Source organism: Oncorhynchus kisutch, linkage group LG23, assembly GCF_002021735.2.
Source record: "Oncorhynchus kisutch isolate 150728-3 linkage group LG23, Okis_V2, whole genome shotgun sequence".
Lineage (NCBI taxonomy): Eukaryota > Metazoa > Chordata > Actinopteri > Salmoniformes > Salmonidae > Oncorhynchus > Oncorhynchus kisutch.
Genome location: NC_034196.2, coordinates 29,136,630 through 29,155,187, shown reverse-complemented (window position 1 = coordinate 29,155,187; position 18,558 = coordinate 29,136,630). Strand labels below are relative to the sequence as shown.

General features: G+C 44.8%; 1 protein-coding gene across 3 annotated transcripts in view; it reads left to right on the top strand.

The window, feature by feature from the left end:
* Nucleotides 1-18,558, top strand: part of LOC109868845 (scavenger receptor class B member 1) — a 45,820-nt gene that overhangs the window by 13,296 nt on the left and 13,966 nt on the right. For all 3 annotated transcript variants that reach the window (XM_020458569.2, XM_020458570.2, XM_020458568.2), the window contains exons 5-9: nucleotides 802-897; nucleotides 1,161-1,276; nucleotides 2,804-2,970; nucleotides 3,619-3,737; nucleotides 16,352-16,425. In XM_020458569.2, the coding sequence (XP_020314158.1) occupies nucleotides 802-897; nucleotides 1,161-1,276; nucleotides 2,804-2,970; nucleotides 3,619-3,737; nucleotides 16,352-16,425 (572 nt within the window). The remainder of the gene's footprint in view (nucleotides 1-801; nucleotides 898-1,160; nucleotides 1,277-2,803; nucleotides 2,971-3,618; nucleotides 3,738-16,351; nucleotides 16,426-18,558) is intronic.

Below are 18,558 nucleotides of genomic sequence, written 5' to 3'. Positions count from 1 at the left end.
GTCGAACCTCTACTCCATTCCCAGGGGGCAGCAGTAACCGGGGCAGGTGGTCTGCCAGGAAGTCTGGTGAAGCCTTGATAAGCACACAGGTGCGGGGTAATCAAGGTGATCGGCAATCAGTGAGAGGGATGGCCAGAAGCCTCTTGGCCTGCCAGTGGTCATTTTGTGACAATGTTACCTCTTTTTTAGTTTAGGCAAGCGTTTTTTTTGTTTTCTTTTGTATACATTTATTTTCGGCATCAACTGAACAAACAATAATTGCTTGGGCTGACTGACCCAGGAGGTGAGACTGAGCTGGCCCTGGACCCAGGTAAGGTTGCTGTGTCCTGGGGCACCCATTCACTGTTCTCATATTCTGACTTCTCCCCTAATTGCACCATTAAGTCTGATTACAGACCACTTAGCTATACCTAGGACAACTAGACATAACGAGTGTAGCGAAACCAGTAGGCTGGCTAATAAGAACACACAAGACATGATAATTACATTAAATATGGTTTAACTGCAAACTTCTCTCTCCGCCATATGGCAAAATGTGTAGAATTGCAGGAAATTGGCTTTTAAAAATGCTACATTTTCTCTCAACCAACATGAGGGCTGTGAACAGTTTAGGATGGATTGTGAGGTGGGGCTTTGTTACTACAGCGATTAATGACAATATCCATCTGGACCTTTGCCACCTAGGACTTTTCTGTGACAGAACCTCAAATGGTATTTGCGTACTCTATCTACAACTTGTTTAGGTTGGTTGTCTGGTTTTAGTGAAGGGTGAAATATCAATCTGTCTGTTTCTTCCATCAGTTCAACAACTCAAACACTGGTTTGTTCACAATCCACACCGGCAAAGATGACATCCGGCTGATTCACAAAGTGGACTCATGGAATGGCCTGACCAAGGTGAGTTCACACAGCCATGTGCCTTCTCCTTTACAGATTGGGCTGAGGGGCTGTTAGAAAAAGCATGGAGGAAAACTGATTTGGGCCTCTTGTAGAAGGACTCCATGGAAATCAATGGCAACTGTTATGGAGTGGACTATCCCTGCTAAATAATTAAATAAATCCAAAGTAATAAAGTTTGACTGCAGTGAAATCCTGAATAATTTCCTGCTCTAGGAAGAGCGCTCAATGGATGATAACACTCAGTCTATCGCTTTCTCTAGTTGACCAATTGGAAGACTCCTCAGTGTAACATGATCAATGGTACAGCAGGACAAATGTGGCCTCCCTTCATAACTAAAGAATCTACACTGCCCTTCTACAGTCCGGACGCATGCAGGTACACACAGACACAGACACAGACACAGACACAGACACAGACACAGACACAGACACAGACACAGACACAGACACACACATATATAACATATATATCTGAGATCTCTCAGCAAAAAAAGAAACGACCCTGTCTTTCAAAGAATTCGTAAAAATCCAAATAACTTCACAGATCTTCATTGTAAAGGGTTTAAACACTTTCCCATGCTTGTTCAATGAACCATAAACAATTAATGCACATGCACCTGTGGAACGGTCGTTAAGACACTAACAGCTTACAGACACTAGGCAATTAAGGTCACAGTTAGACTTCTTTAGTGTCCTAAGTTTTCATTTCTACTGACTCTGAAAAACACCAAAAGAAAGATGCCCAGGGTCCCTGCTCATCTGCGTGAACGTGCCTTAGGCATGCTGCAAGGAGAGATAAGGACTGCAGATGTGGCCAGGGCAATAAATTGCAATGTCTGTATTGTGAGACACCTATGACAGCGCTACAGGGAGACATGATGGACAGCTGTGTAACACCTGTAACAACACCTGCACAGGATCGGTACATCTGGCAACAACAACTGCCCGGGTTACACCAGGAATGCACAATCCCTCCATCAGTGCTCAGACTGTCCGCAATAGGCTGAGAGAGGCTGGACTGAGGGCTTGTAGGCCTGTTGTAAGGCAGGTCCACACCAGACATCACCGGCAATGTCGCCTATGAGCACAAACCCACCGTCACTGGACCAGACAGGACTGGCAAAAAGTGCTCTTCACTGTCGCGGTTTTGTCTCACCAGGGGTGATGATCAGATTCGCATTTATCGTCAAAGGAATGAGCGTTCCACTGATGCCTGTACTCTGGAGCGGGATCGGTTTTGGAGGTGGAGGGTCAATCATTCTCTGCGGCGGTGTCACAGCATCATCGGACTGAGCTTATTGTCATTGCAGGCAAACTCAACGCTGTGCGTTACAGGGAAGACATCCCTCCTCACTCATGTGGTACCCTTCCTGCAGGTTCATCCTGACATGACCCTCCAGCATGACAATGCCACCACACACAGAACGAGCAGTATGGCTGAAGACAGGAATGTCAGTGTTCTGCCATGACCAGCGAAGAGCCCGGAACTCAATACCATTGAGCACGTCTGGGACCTGTTGGATCGGAGGGTGAGGGCTAGGGCCATTCCTCCCAGGAATTTTCTGGAACTTGCAGGTGCCTTGGTGGAAGAGTGGGGTAACATCTCACAGCAAGAACTGACAAATTTGGTGCAGTCCATGAGGAGATTCAATGCAGTACTTAATGCATCTTGTGGCCACCATACTGCCTGTTACTTTTGATTTTGACCCCCCCTTTGTTCAGGGACACATTATTCCATTTCTGTTAGTCACATGTCTGTGGAACTTGTTCAGTTTGTATATTGAATCTTATGTTCATACAAATATTTACATGTTAAGTTTGCTGAAAATAAGCACGGTTGACAGTGAGGATATATCTTTTTTTGCTGAGTTTATATATAGTGTGTCTCTCTCTCTCTCTAAAGATCTTTGGAGATGGTGTACCAGCGTGAGGGGATAATGGAGGGGATTCCTCTGTATCGTTACGTGGCACCTAAGACTCTGTTCGCTAATGGCTCAGACTACGCTCCCAACGAGGGATTCTGTCCCTGCAGACAGTCTGGCCTCCTCAACGTCAGCAGCTGCAGATCCAGTCAGTGCACACACGAGCGCACGCACACCCGGACGCATGCTCATGATTTGTTAGGGCTGCAGGTAGCCTAGCGGTTAGCGTGTTGGTCCATTAACCAAAAGGTCGCTGGTTCGAATACCCGAGCTGCCAAGGTCAAATCTGTCTTTGAGAAAAGCACTAACCCGAATTTCCTTCAGGTGTGCTGTACTACTATGGCTGTAAAAACCCATTTCCCTGCACCTATTTCATTTTTTCAAACACACAAGATACAGGCACACCTCCTGGGTGATGGTTATTGTAATCCTTTTAATCATGACCCAGATACCTTGTCTGATAAACAGACTAGTGGAGGAGGAATGGCAAACGCACACAGAGGAGCCATGCTGCTGTGTGGACAGATGGAGAAGCACTTTGTAATGAAACATAATGCTGTCTTATGCCTCTATGGTCCTAATCTAGCACCCCATAGAACATGCATCAATATATCATATACACTTGGGGCTGAATTGTAGCTTGAGAAATGCCCACATACTGTATAACCATTTTTTGAAAAAATCATGCATTGATGTCGAGGGGAGATTTGAACAAAAGTTCAAATTCAGGAATGAACCGCTTGTCTCACAAGTACTTCTTACATAGGATATTAATTGTATTAATATTGTTTTCTAGACTCCCCAGTGTTTATCTCCCACCCACACTTCTACAATGCTGACCCTGTCCTGCTGGACTATGTACAGGGACTTCAGCCTACTGAGGACCAACATGGACTCTTCATAGACATCCACCCTGTGAGTAATATTTGTATGTTTTATTTGTGTGAGTACCAGTCAAAAGTTAGGACACACTCATTCCAGGGTTTTTCTTTATTTTATTATTTTCTACGTTGTTGACTAATAGTGAAGACAACTATGAAATAATACGTGGAAGCATGTAGGAACCCAAAAAAGTGTTAAACAAATCAATATATATTTGAGGATCTTCAAAGTAGCCACTCTTTGCCTGAAAGCTTTGCACGCTATTGGCATTCTCACAACCAGCGTCATGAGGTAGTCACCTGGAATGCATTTAAATGAACAGGTGTGCCTTGTATTGTTGATTTCTTTCCTTCTTGATATGTTTGAGCCAGGCAGGTGTTGTGACAAGTTATGGGTGGTATACAGAAGGATCAGCTCAAATAAGCAAAGAGAAATTACAGTCCATTACTTTAAGACATGAAGGTCAGTCAATCCGGAAAAGCTTCTTCAAGTGCAGTCGCAAAAACTATCCAGCGCTATGATGAAACTGTCTCTCATGAGGACCGCCACAGGAAAGGAAGACCCAGAGTTACCTCTGCTGCAGAGGATAAGTTAATTAGTTACCAGCCTCAGAAATTGCAACCCAAATAAATGCTTCAGAGTTCAAGTAACAGACACGTCTCAACATCAACTGTTCAGATGAGACTGTGAATCAGACCTTCATGGTCGAATTGCTGCAAAGGAAATGCTACTAAAGGACACCAATAAGAAGACTTGCTTGAGCAAAGAAACACGAGCAATGGACATTAGACCGTTGGAATTCTCTCTTTTGTTCTGAGATTAAAGAGTTTTTGGTTCCAACCCCAATCTTTGAGATGCAGTGTAGGTGAACGGATCGGCTCTGCATGTGTAGTACCCACCTTGAAGCATGGAGGATTAGGTGTGGGGGTGCTTAGCTGGTGACACATTTAGAATTCAAGGCACACTTATCCAGCATGGCTACCACAGCATTCTGCAGAGATATCCCATCTGGTTTGCGCTTAGTGGGAATATAATTTGTTATTCAATAGGACAATGACCCAACACACCTCCAGGTTGTGTAAGGGCTATTTGACCAAGGAGCTTAGATGGAGTGCTGCATCAGATGCCCTGGGTGCCAACAAGTGCTCAATATATGTGGGAACTCCTTCAAGACTGTTGGAAAAGCATTCCAGGAGAAGCTGGTTGAGAGAGTGCAAAACTGTCAAGGCAAACTTTGAAGAATCTCAAATATAAAATATTTAGATTTGTTTAACACTTTGTTTACCAAATGATTCTATATGTGTTCATAGTTTTGATGTCTTCACTACTACAATGTAGAAAATAGTCAAATTAAAAAGCCCTTGAAAGAGTTGGTGTGTGAGAAAATCTGGAAATGATTCAGACCGCTTGACATTTTTTTGTTACCCCTTGACACACGTTTTGTTACAGCCTCTTTCAAAAATTGATAAAATGTTCCCCTCAATCTACACACACTACCCCATAATAACAAAGAAATGTAAAAAAAACAACCTGTAATTAGCACATTTACATAAGTATTCAGACCCTTCACTCAGTACTTTGATGAAGTACCTTTGGGAGCGACTACAGCCATGAGTCTTCTTGGGTATGACGCTGCATGCTTGGCACAACTGTATTTTGGGGGTTTCTCCCATTTCTCTGCAGATCCTTTCTAGCTCTGTCAGGTTGGATGGGGAGCAACGCTGCACAGCTATTTTCAGGTGTCTTCAGTGATGCTCTGGCTGGGCCACTATTCAGAGACTTGTCCCCGTAGCCACTCCTGCGTTGGCTGTGTGCTTCGGGTTGTCCTGTTTGAAGGTGAACATTGAACCCCCGTCTGGTGCCCTGGAGCAGGTGTTCATCAAGGATCTCTGTACTTTGTTCATTCATCTTTCCCTTGATCCTGACTAGTCTCCCAGTCCTTGCCGCTGAAAAACATCCCCACAGCATGATGCTGCCACCACCATGTCTCACCATGTTTCCTCCAGACGTGACGCTTGCATTGTTTTTCATGGTCTGAGAGTCCTTTAGGTCCATTTTCTCAAACTCCAAGCGGGCTATCATGTGCCTTTTTTACTGAGTGGCTTCCGTCTGGCCACTCTACCATGAAGGCCTGATTGGTGGAGTGCTGCAGAGATGGTTGTCCTTCTGGAAGGTTCTCTCATCTCCACAGAGGAGCTCTGTTTCTGACCAAGGCCCTTCTCCCCCGAATGCTCAGTTTGACCGGTCGGCCACCTCTAGGAAGAGTCTTGGTGTTTCCAAACTTCTTCCATTTAAGTTGTATTTTTTAAAATTGATTTAATTAGGCAGGTCAGTTCAGAACAAATTCTTGGTTACAATGATGGCCTACCTCGGCCAAACCCTAACCCGGACGACCCTGGGCAAATTGTGTGGCTGTTTGTGATACAGCCTGGAATCTAACCATGGTCTGTACTGACGCCTCTAACACTGAGATGCAGTACCTTATTCCGCTGCACCTCTTGGGAGCCCATGATGGGGGCCACTGTGTTCTTGGGGACCTTCAATGCTGCTTAATTTTTTTGGTACCCTTCCCGAGATCTGTGCCTCCACAATCCTGTCTTGGAGCTCTACGGACAGTTCCTTTGACCTCATGGCTTGGTTTTTGCTCTGACCCGGGTCTTCTCCCGGGTGGCGCAGTGGTCTAGGGCACTGCATTGCGCATCGCGCACCAGCGACTCCTGTGGCGGGCTGGGCGCAGTGCACGCTAACCAAGGTCGCTAGGTGCACGGTGTTTCCTCCGACACATTGGTATGGCTGTCTTCCGGGTTGGTTGTTAAGAAGCAGTGCGGCTTGGTTGGGTTGTGTATCGGAGGACGCATGACCTTCAACATTCGTCTCTCCCGAGCACGTACTGGAGTTGTAGCGATGAGACAAGATAATAATTACTAACAATTGGATACCATGAAAAAGGGGGCAAAAAATAACATTTTATTTTTATATCAACTGTGGGACCTGATATATATAGACAGGTGTGTGTGTGTGTGTGTGTGTACCTTTACAAATCATGTCCAATCAATTCAATTTACCGCAGGTGAACTCCAATCAAGTTGTAGAAACATCTCAAGGATGATCAGTGGAAACAGGATTAACCTGAGCTCAATTTGAGTCTCATAGCAAAGGGTCTGAATACTTATGTAAATAAGGTATTTTTTTCTTTCTATAAACTTGTTTTCGCTTTGTCATTGTGTGGGGTAATGTGTGTAGATTGTGATTTTTTTTTTTTCTTTAATCCATTTTAGAACAGTGCTGTAACCTAACAAAGTGGAAAAAAGTCAAGGGGTCTGAATACTTTTTGACTGCACTGTACATCTCTATAATGCACAAATGTTTCAGGCTGCCTGGAAGCGCCCTGCCTGTCAGGCATAAGTAGCCTTGTCAATCAACATTTTATTTGGCCTTTTTGACACTAAATGGCAACTGTAGCAAAGAACTAGCTGTTTTGAAACCTGTGTGGGTGTGTGTGACAATTTGAGCACATCCGTTAACTCCAGTCATTAATACGGTAAAGGTCTGATGCTGCGAAAAACGTTGTTTTCATCTTATTATTAGAAGTAGTGTCATGGTCAAAAACATACCGATCATAAACTATGGTATGTACAGAACATAAATATACCCAGAATCTCGGTTTGCCCAATGTCATTATCTATATTTATCTGGTAGAAACTGGTATTGCCGACAACTTTTTATCTGTTTATCACCCAGAGAGGCAGTAAAAGTGATTCCACTTTGTCCTTAACACAATCCATTTAGATAACACATCTAATCTGACAGCTGTAGGGCCGTATGGAAGCATGCATACATACTATCCTAGTGGCGATCACCTAACCCATAAAAACAGAGCGCTTAGCCTTAAGTTTCTTACAATTATCTGTCCGCTGGACTGGGGGAAATTGGTCTTAGACATTAATTTTCAGAGAAATTCACATGAAGACTCAGGACTGAGTCAGGAAGACGTTTGTAGCCGCTCTCACTGTTTGCTGCAAACCATAGAGATGATCTTGTTCAGCTGTAATCACAGAAAGCTTGTTTTAAAAGACACTTGTGGGAGATGCTAACGCAGGGGTAGACTAGATTCAGCCGCTGGCTGTTTTTATTGGAGAGAGAGGATAATTAGGAGGCCGGAACATAATTATTTGTACACTGTAAATTGACCACAACTAAGCCCCTAAAGAGATTGTATTAGTTCATACCTTGATTTATATTGAGATGCCCCCATGTAGGTCTTTTATTTGTGGGAGTAATTGGAAAATATTTTCTAAATTAAACCCATTTTTTGTCGAATTCCTTTTACCAAGCCTGTTGCTGACCCCTGAGCTAACGGATGTGAGAGCGGATATCTTTAAAAAAAGATGAAATTGTCCAGCTCCTGTGCAAAGTTGTCTGTACTGTATGTGAACTCTGAACTGTAGACTTTTCATAGTACAGTCAGAGGAGGAGTTGGTATGAAGCTAATAACACCTTGCCTTAAAACCTTAACAACATGAGTTAGACTGTAAGGGTGAAAACCGTTAGTGACCAGGGTAGCTGGGGTCCTAGATTATACAGAAGGCTTTGCTGTGGCAGTGGTGTGTAAATGTCATATCTAGATGGCAGCTCTGTCCTCCTTTGCAGTCTTCACTAGGCTTTGTATTGTGGTCACACACAGGTTTTGGGGTGATTTAACGTGAGTGTCTGACTGTACCCAACTCCCTCCGATATTAGCAGCCAAAAGTCTGGTCCGTGTAATCTGGGCACCCAGAACCAAAACATGCATGCTGATGGTAGTCTTTCGAGTCTTCATCTCCTTGCTTCATTCTCAGCCATATTAGAGAAGGTCCAAGTCCCCTCCTTCAGACCACCTTCTCCAATGTGTTTTGAGGAGGTAAGGAGGGAGGATGTGTGGAATTGCAGAAAGATGAAGTGACAAAGAGCCTATGCCATTGACCCATAGCGTTAAGCTAATTATAATTGCAGTATTGATTATTATTTTGATATGGGTATGAATGTTATGATACTGGTGTTATGATGCCTGTATGGTACCACTAAACCAGATTACTCATGAAAACGGATTAAGTAAGCTAAGATGTGAAGGTATTGGTGTGACTGGTGCGTTTGGCTGTCCTGTACTTTTGTCAATACCATATAACAATATTGGTACAATTTTATAATGTGGCTACAGGTGATGCGATGTACAGAAGGCCATGTGTGCCTGAGCTGCTAGTATTTTTACCCTTTATTTGACCCAATAGATGTGGGGTAATGGTACATAGTGGGATAAGATTAGCTTATCATTGCGGTCTAAGTAAGAACCACACTTGTTTTAGGTAACGCTCTCACCCACACCCATTCTAAAGGTATGCTAGACACACAGATTGCTATAAGCCTTTCCCAGAAATTGGTTAATTGACCAGTCTTGGTGTAGCAGTAAGGGGGAACAACCAGAGCAGGGCTTGTACCAGTGATGTTTTGGATCTAGGGCTGTTGAGATGAACTTACCACCATACCATGAGTCATTACTGCAGTAAAATTCTAGATGACTTGAGTCATCATGATCTCCTTTCAAATCAAATCAAATGTATTTATATAGCCCTTCGTACATCAGCTGATATCTCAAAGTGCTGTACAGAAACCCAGCCTCAAACAACAAACAGCAAGCAATGCAGGTGTAGAAGCACGGTGGCTAGGAAAAACTCCCTAGAAAGGCCAAAACAGCCTGGTTCCTCTCTAGGTTTCTTCCTATGTGGGGTGGCCAGTCCTCTTCTGGCTGTGCCGGGTGGAGATTAAAACAGAACATGGCCAAGATGTTCAAATGTTCATAAATGATCAGCATGTTTGAATAATAAGAAGGCAGAACAGTTGAAACTGGAGCAGCAGCACAGTCAGATGGACTGGGGACAGCAAGGAGTCATCATGTCAGGTAATCCTGGGGCATGGTCCTAGTGCTCAGGTCCTCCGAGAGAGAGAAGGAGAGAATTAGAGAACGCACACTTAGATTCACATAGGACACCGAATAGGACAGGAGAAGTACTCCAGATATAACAAACTGACCCTAGCCCCCTGACACATAAACTACTGCAGCATAAATACTGGAGGCTGAGACAGGAGGGGTCAGGAGACACTGTGGACCCATCCGAGGACACCCCCGGACAGGGCCAAACAGGAAGGATATAACCCCACCCACTTTGCCAAAGCACAGCCCCCACACCACTAGAGGGATATCTTCAACCACCAACTTACCATCCTGAGACAGGGCCGAGTATAGCCCACAAAGATCTCCGCCATGGCACAACCCAAGGGGCGGCGCCAACCCAGACAGGAAGATCACATCAGTGACTCAACCCACTCAGGTGACGCACCCCTTCCAGGGACGGCATGAGAGGGCCCCAGTAAGCCAGTGACTCAGCCCCTGTAATAGGGTTAGAGGCAGAGAATCCCAGTGGAAAGAGGGGAACCGGCCAGGCAGAGACAGCAAGGGCGGTTCGTTTCTCCAGAGCCTTTCCGTTCACCTTCCCACTCATGGGCCAGACTACACTCAATCATATGACCCACTGAAGAGATGAGTCTTCAGTAAAGACTTAAAGGTTGAGACCGAGTTTGCGTCTCTGACATGGGTAGGCAGACCGTTCCATAAAAATGGAGCTCTATAGGAGAAAGCCCTGCCTCCAGCTGTTTGCTTAGAAATTCTAGGGACAATTAGGAGGCCTGTGTCTTGTGACCGTAGCGTACGTGTAGGTGTGTATGGCAGGACCAAATCAGAGAGATAGGTAGGAGCAAGCCCATGTAATGCTTTGTAGGTTAGCAGTAAAACCTTGAAATCAGCCCTTGCTTTGACAGGAAGCCAGTGTAGAGAGGCTAGCACTGGAGTAATATGATCAAATTTTTTGGTTCTAGTCAGGATTCTAGCAGCCGTATTTAGCACTAACTGAAGTTTATTTAGTGCTTTATCCGGGTAGCCGGAAAGTAGAGCATAGCAGTAGTCTAACCTAGAAGTGACAAAAGCATGGATAAATTTTTCTGCATAATTTTTGGACAGAAAGTTTCTGATTTTTGCAATGTTACGTAGATGGAAAAAATCTGTCCTTGAAATGGTCTTGATATGTTCTTCAAAAGAGAGATCAGGGTCCAGAGTAATGCCGAGGTCCTTCAGTTTTATTTGAGACGACTGTACAACCATTAAGATTAATTGTCAGATTCAACAGAAGATCTCTTTGTTTCTTGGGACCTAGAACAAGCATCTCTGTTTTGTCCCAGTTTAAAAGTAGAAAGTTTGCAGCCATCCACTTCCTTATGTCTGAAACACATGCTTCTAGCAAGGGCAATTTTGGGGCTTCACCATGTTTCATTGAAATGTACAGCTGTGTGTCATCCGCATAGCAGTGAAGGTTAACATTATGTTTTCGAATAACATCCCCAAGAGGTAAAATATATAGTGAAAACAATAGTGGTCCTAAAACGGAACCTTGAGGAACACCGAAATTTACAGTTGATTTGTCAGAGGACAAACCATTCACAGAGACAAACTGATATCTTTCCGACAGATAAGATCTAAACCAGGCCAGAACTTGTCCGTGTAGACCAATTTGGGTTTCCAATCTCTCCAAAAGAATGTGGTGATCGATGGTATCAAAAGCAGCACTAAGGTCTAGGAGCACGAGGACCGATGTAGAGCCTCGGTCCGATGCCATTAAAATGTCATTTAAAATTTCCTCCGCACTCTGGACATGCCTTAGTAGTAGCCTACACAACCTGCTAACAATCATCAGGTTGCCTATGGCCTGGTACTCCGGGCTCTATTTAAACAATCTGGCACGAGGGGGTGTGATATATGGCCAATATACCATGGCTAAGGGCTGTTCTTATGCACAACGCAGCGCAGAGAGCCTGAATACACCCCTTAGCTGTTGTATATTGGTCATATACCACAAACCCCTGAGGTGCCTTATTGCTATTATAAACTGGTTACCAACGTAATCAGAACAGTAAAAATAAATGTCCCATCAAACACTTATCGAAACGGTATGTATTTTTTAAACTCACCTCACTGTGATTGATACATTTGAAGAAATAAGTTCAACGATAGGTTGAAACTGAGTGGACATGGTCGTTGCGGATGTTGTGTCAAAGCTTAACACCACAAAATGGACAGTGCTGTCTAAGGTGATTCATTATTAAAACATTTAAATGATTGTGCCATTATACAATACATAGCAACCGCATTATACACATGGCAGAAAAACATAAATCAGTATTTTTGGTACATAATTGGTCTAGCCTAAGTTAAACAAATTCGGGTTTAGCCTACGAGTGAATTTGTTTTAGATTTTGAATAGCCTAATAATAGGGCTTTTTTTCATAAGTAGGACTGACACATTAACTTTAGCTATAGAATATCTCACTACTGTTTCCTTCTACTCTCCTTAATGCCTTTCTCCACTGTGCAGAGAGGGGCTGTCAACAGTTTAATTAAATATGTTTTGTTGTGAAAACATGTTACTATTGGTGTTCCTGAACAGATTTAACATGGTTTCCCAAATGAAGTACTGGGTAGTTTGGGTGGAATATCACCTGTGGCACAGTGACATTTCCAGAGTATACTACCCAACATGAGGGTAGTTTGGGTGGAATATCACCTGTGGCACAGCGACATTACCAGAGTATCCTACCCAACATGAGGGTAGTTTGGGTGGAATATCACCTGTGGCACAGCGACATTACCAGAGTATCCTACCCAACATGAGTGGAAAACAGGAACGTGACCTCCAGTCGCTATTCCAGTGCACACGGATGTCGTCTTTTTTTGTCTTGCCCATTTGAGAATGGCCATTTGAAATCCGAACTAAAGACTAGATTAAGTTGAGGGTAGTCTGATGGGTGAAAATATGATCACTTGATGAGAGAGCAGTGTGTGCAGCCTGTGGAAAGGAACGGAGCACAAACTTTCTCAAATCATCAATAACCTATAGTGCTTCATGCTGCCCATTATGCCTTTTTGATTTCTAAGGCATTTGAAGTTTTGTATCATTTTCAACAAAAGTTGTCAAATAACGCAATCTAGCGTGTGACCCTTTTTTAACATGGGCACTTCATATGGGGAATGGGAAACATCTTTATTATTCAGCTAAGTTCAAGTTTATATTCTTCTTACTATAAAATAATGGCACATCTCAAGCATATCTTGTCTGCTAAATGAACAAGCCTATGGCATGGCTCATAGCCAAATACAGTAGGCTAACTCCTATTCAGTTCTTCTGAAATACATTTTATTCATATCATTATTTCTTTAGACCTGCTTAATAAAAAGCATGAGCTTGTGCACATCCAGATAATTATTTAGTGTAGGGGTGCTGACTTATGGCGAGTAAGCTATAAAAACGAAGTTGCAAATGAACTCCCAGTAATTTCTTGGGTAGCCAATAAATGACTGAGTTAATACATGGAGTGTGCCACTCTCTTTAGACCTGCCTGAAATAAGGAGTTTATTGTGATGGTGTATTTTTTAGAAATATTTTTTTTAAACTTTATTGAACTAGGTAAGTCGGTTAAGAACAAATTCTTATTTTCAATGACTGCCTAGGAACAGTGGGCTAACTGCCTGTTTTGGGGCAGAACTGCTCGGGGATTTGAACTTGCAACCTTTCGGTTACTAGTCCAACGCTCTAACCACTAGGCTTTAGACTTAAAAAAATTGTAGATGTTCCATAGGTGTGCATCAGAGGCTTTTATGATGCTTGTATGAGTACATGTTTAGCATCACCATGCTTCACATGTTCATTTAACGGTCAATTACCGTGAGACCTGCAGGCTTTTGCAAAACAATAACCAGCTGGTAAAATGTCATGACTGCCACATCCCTATCCAGGGAAAGTGCAGTGGTGCACAACCTCCTGTGCCATTAACTCTGTCCTCTTGGTATCTTTAATAGAGGATGTGGAAGTTTACTTTCACACAGGTAGGCTTCTTTAGTCAATAAAGTGAAGACATGACTTTCATAACTGCTGCTGTAACAATTGGCAGGCAGTGGTATCAGACTGGGGCAGTTGAGCCCTGCAGAGCTCAAGGAGGGAGAGCGGAGGAAGGATCCCCGATGTGGGATTAACCATCTGGGGTTAGATCCCAGCATGAGTCCTTGCGGTCCCCAAGGTCCATCCAGCTCTCCTAGAACTGTTTCCTAGCCAGAACTGTCTGAACAGAACCAGATCAGAATAGTAGAACTCTATCCTCAAATGAGCCAAGTGTTTCTCTCTGTGTCTAGGAACGGTTGTGTTCGTGTGTTTGTGGAATACGCGTGTGTGCAGGGGGAAGGGTGTATGACTGAGTGTGTGCAGGGGGAAGGGTGTATGACTGAGTGTGTGCATGGCACTCACACTACCCCACATACTGTACAGTACATAACCAGCTCTGGGTCTGGTCTTGTTTGCATCTGGCTGTTTTCTCAACAGTCCTGTGGACAAACAGAGCTGGGGTTTTTACTGAATGAAGATGGCCTGAAGAACAGCGTTGGAACTGTTAGAATGAAGTAGATCTACTACATTTGCATGTAACTTCAAGGAGTAGACACAGATTAAGCCTATTTCTGGATTTAAAAAAAAGAATGGAAAGGATATTTTAAGCATGCTGTTTAGTCCAGGACTAGGTTCAATCTGTCTGGCAAACCGTCCCCAACAGCCTCTACGCAGAGTCATGAGCTTGCCCCCCCCCCCCCCCCCCTTTGTTTCTCGCTAACAGAATTTGAAACGTTAAGGTAATATTTTGACAACTTGTATGAACAGAGTTGCTGATCTGTCAAAAACATATTGTCTATGGTTTAACTGTGTAGTCTAGTTTAACACTTCAGTCTTTGACCTCACCTGACAGACCCCGACTATCTAATCTCCAGTTTTGGTAATGACAGTCATCTATTGATGAATGTAACCTACAGATCTGTACTGAAATGTTCGCTAATGGACCCAGTAGATAATGTTGATTTGTCAGTCTGTTATGAATCTAGGCAGTAAAATGTTATTGTGACAAAGGTTGGGAGATCAATCTTATTGACAAGTCCCATGTTATCCAGTCACTTGGTGTGATATGGCACAGGCAGGTATTGATGTTTCAGATGGGGTGAAAAACAACTCATGGCTTGTGACAGTATGCACTGTCTGCTTGGGCAGCTAATACTTTCACCTCAAGTGAAGTCACTAACGATCTGCGATGATACTGATGTGCCTCTTAATAACAATGGTTGTTTCTCAAACCTTTTGTGTTGGGATGCACATGAATCATTTCAAATGCACGTTCCACACAATAAATCAATAACACCAGCTAGTGTTTCTAGCTAGGACCCCATCTTTAGCTTCCTTTGAAGCTAAGCAGGGTTGGTCCTTGCCAGTCCCTGGATAGTAGGATAGATGTTGCTGGAAATGGTGTTGGAGGGTCAGTAGGAGGCACTCTGTTCTCTGGTTTAAAAAAAAATGTAATATCCAAATGCCCCAGGACAGTGATTGGGGACATTGCCCTGTGTAGGGTGCCATCTTTCGGCTGGGACGTTAAACGGGTGTCCTGACTCTGTGGTCACTAAAGATCCCATGGTACTTATCATAAGAGTAGGGGTGTTAACCCCGGTGTCCTGACTAAATTCCCAATCTGGCCCTCATGCAATCATGGCCACCTAATCATCCCCAGCTTCCAATTGGATCAATCATCCCCTGTAACTATTCTCCCGGACATTGCTGTAAAATGAGATTGTGTTCTCAGTTAACTTACTTGGTAAAATGAGGGGATAAATAAGCAAGTTCCCCTCAATATTTTGGAATTCCTTCCTTTAGAAGCATATAAACAGCTGTCTGTCTGACTGCGTCTCTATCCTGTATCTGTTTTTATGTGTTCTGCTTACACACAAACTTCTAACTTAAGTACTGTAGATTGTGGGGAAATATTTACTGTGTGAAGAGCAATGCAACACTAACATTTCCACAGGGGGGAGAGACTCTCACTCTGTATGCAGGCCTATACAGTACAATGTTTATTCCTCCGTTTGAAACTAGGGACTCCACACACATTGCTGTAAGACTGGGGACTAAAAGCACTTTTATGTTAGGCAAATGTTTTCATTGTTTCTCAGTATATTTTATAACGACTAAGCCCGCTAACATACAAGTCCTAGTTGATTGTGTGTGGGACCGATGCGCAAGTCCCTTGAGTATTAATTTAGCTAGGTGTGATCCTGTTTTTGACAAAGTACAGACTTTAAGCAGCTTGGCTTGGCTTGGAAAGCAAAGTGATTGTCAAGTAGATTTACAGTTTTGTGCCACAAACTGTGTTTGTACACCAAGGGAGTGGAATGAAATTACCCTGAGAAGAGAAACGAGTAAGACGATGTTTGGTTCGAGCTCTCTCACTAAGCTTAACGACTGGTTCTTCAACTGAGGCCAAAGAGCCCTTGTCCAAATGTTTGATCTATTTAAATTAGTCTCAGTATTTAGTGCACTCAGTACAGACCACTTGTTTGTTATTAGATGTCTAGGGAACATATTTCATCCTCTTCCGCCAACAACCCAACATTGTTTACTTCCTTGCTGTGGCAAGTATTTTCCCCATTTGATTTATTAAAGCTGTAAATATGCAGTTTATTAATTTCTCTCTCTCTGCAGGAGACTGGTGTACCTTTGAATGTGTCTATCCGTCTGCAGCTCAACTTGTACATGAAGAAAGTGTCTGGGATCACGTAAGGATAACCCCTACCCAACTTTTTGTCCACCAGCCACTGGCAGGTAGATGAGAATCTACCAGCCTCTCAGATAAAAAAAAAAAAAAAAAAAGATTGTAGTTGCCCTTTTAATTTTTAATTGGGCACCTTGCAAAGGACTGTTGATTGGGAAGGGGGATACCTAGTCAGTTGCACAACTGAATGCATTCAACTGAAATGTGTCTTCCAGACAGGTGCAGGGGGCCTTAATCCATGTCCACAGAGGGGGGAGCCTTAATCCATGTCCACAGAGGGGGGAGCCTTAATCCATGTCCACAGAGGGGGGAGCCTTAATCCATGTCCACAGAGGGGGGAGCCTTAATCCATGTCCACAGAGGGGGGAGCCTTAATCCATGTCCACAGAGGGGGGAGCCTTAATCCATGTCCACAGAGGGGGGAGCCTTAATCCATGTCCACAGAGGGGGGAGCCTTAATCCATGTCCACAGAGGGGGGAGCCTTAATCCATGTCCACAGAGGGGGGGAGCCTTAATCCATGTCCACAGAGGGGGGAGCCTTAATCCATGTCCACAGAGGGGGGAGCCTTAATCCATGTCCACAGAGGGGGGAGCCTTAATCCATGTCCACAGAGGGGGGAGCCTTAATCCATGTCCACAGAGGGGGGAGCCTTAATCCATGTCCACAGAGGGGGGAGCCTTAATCCATGTCCACAGAGGGGGGAGCCTTAATCCATGTCCCACAGAGGGGGGAGCCTAATCCATGTCCACAGAGGGGGGAGCCTTAATCCATGTCCACAGAGGGGGAGCCTTAATCCATGTCCACAGAGGGGGGGAGCCTTAATCCATGTCCACAGAGGGGGGAGCCTTAAATCCATGTCCACAGAAGGGGGGAGCCTTAATCCATGTCCACAGAGGGGGGAGCCTTAATCCATGTCCACAGAGGGGGGAGCCTTAATCCATGTCCACAGAGGGGGGAGCCTTAATCCATGTCCACAGAGGGGGGAGCCTTAATCCAGTGTCCACAGAGGGGGGAAGCTTAATCCATGTCCACAGAGGGGGGAGCCTTAATCCATGTCCACAGAGGGGGGAGCCTTAATCCATGTCCACAGATGGGGGGAGCCTTAATCCATGTCCACAGAGGGGGGAGCCTTAATCCATGTCCACAGAGGGGGGAGCCTTAATCCATGTCCACAGAGGGGGGAGCCTTAATCCATGTCCACAGAGGGGGGAGCCTTAATCCATGTCCACAGAGGGGGGAGCCTTAATCCATGTCCACAGAGGGGGGAGCCTTAATCCATGTCCAAGAGGGGGGAGCCTTAATCCATGTCCACAGAGGGGGGAGCCTTAATCCATGTCCACAGAGGGGGGAGCCTTAATCCATGTCCACAGAGGGGGGAGCCTTAATCCATGTCCACAGAGGGGGGAGCCTTAATCCATGTCCACAGAGGGGGGAGCCTTAATCCATGTCCACAGAGGGGGGAGCCTTAATCCATGTCCACAGAGGGGGGAGCCTTAATCCATGTCCACAGAGGGGGGAGCCTTAATCCATGTCCACAGAGGGGGGAGCCTTAATCCATGTCCACAGAGGGGGGAGCCTTAATCCATGTCCACAGAGGGGGGAGCCTTAATCCATGTCCACAGAGGGGGGAGCCTTAATCCATGTCCCACAGAGGGGGGAGCCTTAATCCATGTCCACAGAGGGGGGAGCCTTAATCCATGTCCACAGAGGGGGGAGCCTTAATCCATGTCCACAGAGGGGGGAGCCTTAATCCATGTCCACAGAGGGGGGAGCCTTAATCCATGTCCACAGAGGGGGGAGCCTTAATCCATGTCCACAGAGGGGGGAGCCTTAATCCATGTCCACAGAGGGGGGAGCCTTAATCCATGTCCACAGAGGGGGGAGCCTTAATCCATGTCCACAGAGGGGGGAGCCTTAATCCATGTCCACAGAGGGGGGAGCCTTAATCCATGTCCACAGAGGGGGGAGCCTTAATCCATGTCCACAGAGGGGGGAGCCTTAATCCATGTCCACAGAGGGGGGAGCCTTATCCATGTCCACAGAGGGGGGAGCCTTAATCCATGTCCACAGAGGGGGGAGCCTTAATCCATGTCCACAGAGGGGGGGAGCCTTAATCCATGTCCACAGAGGGGGGA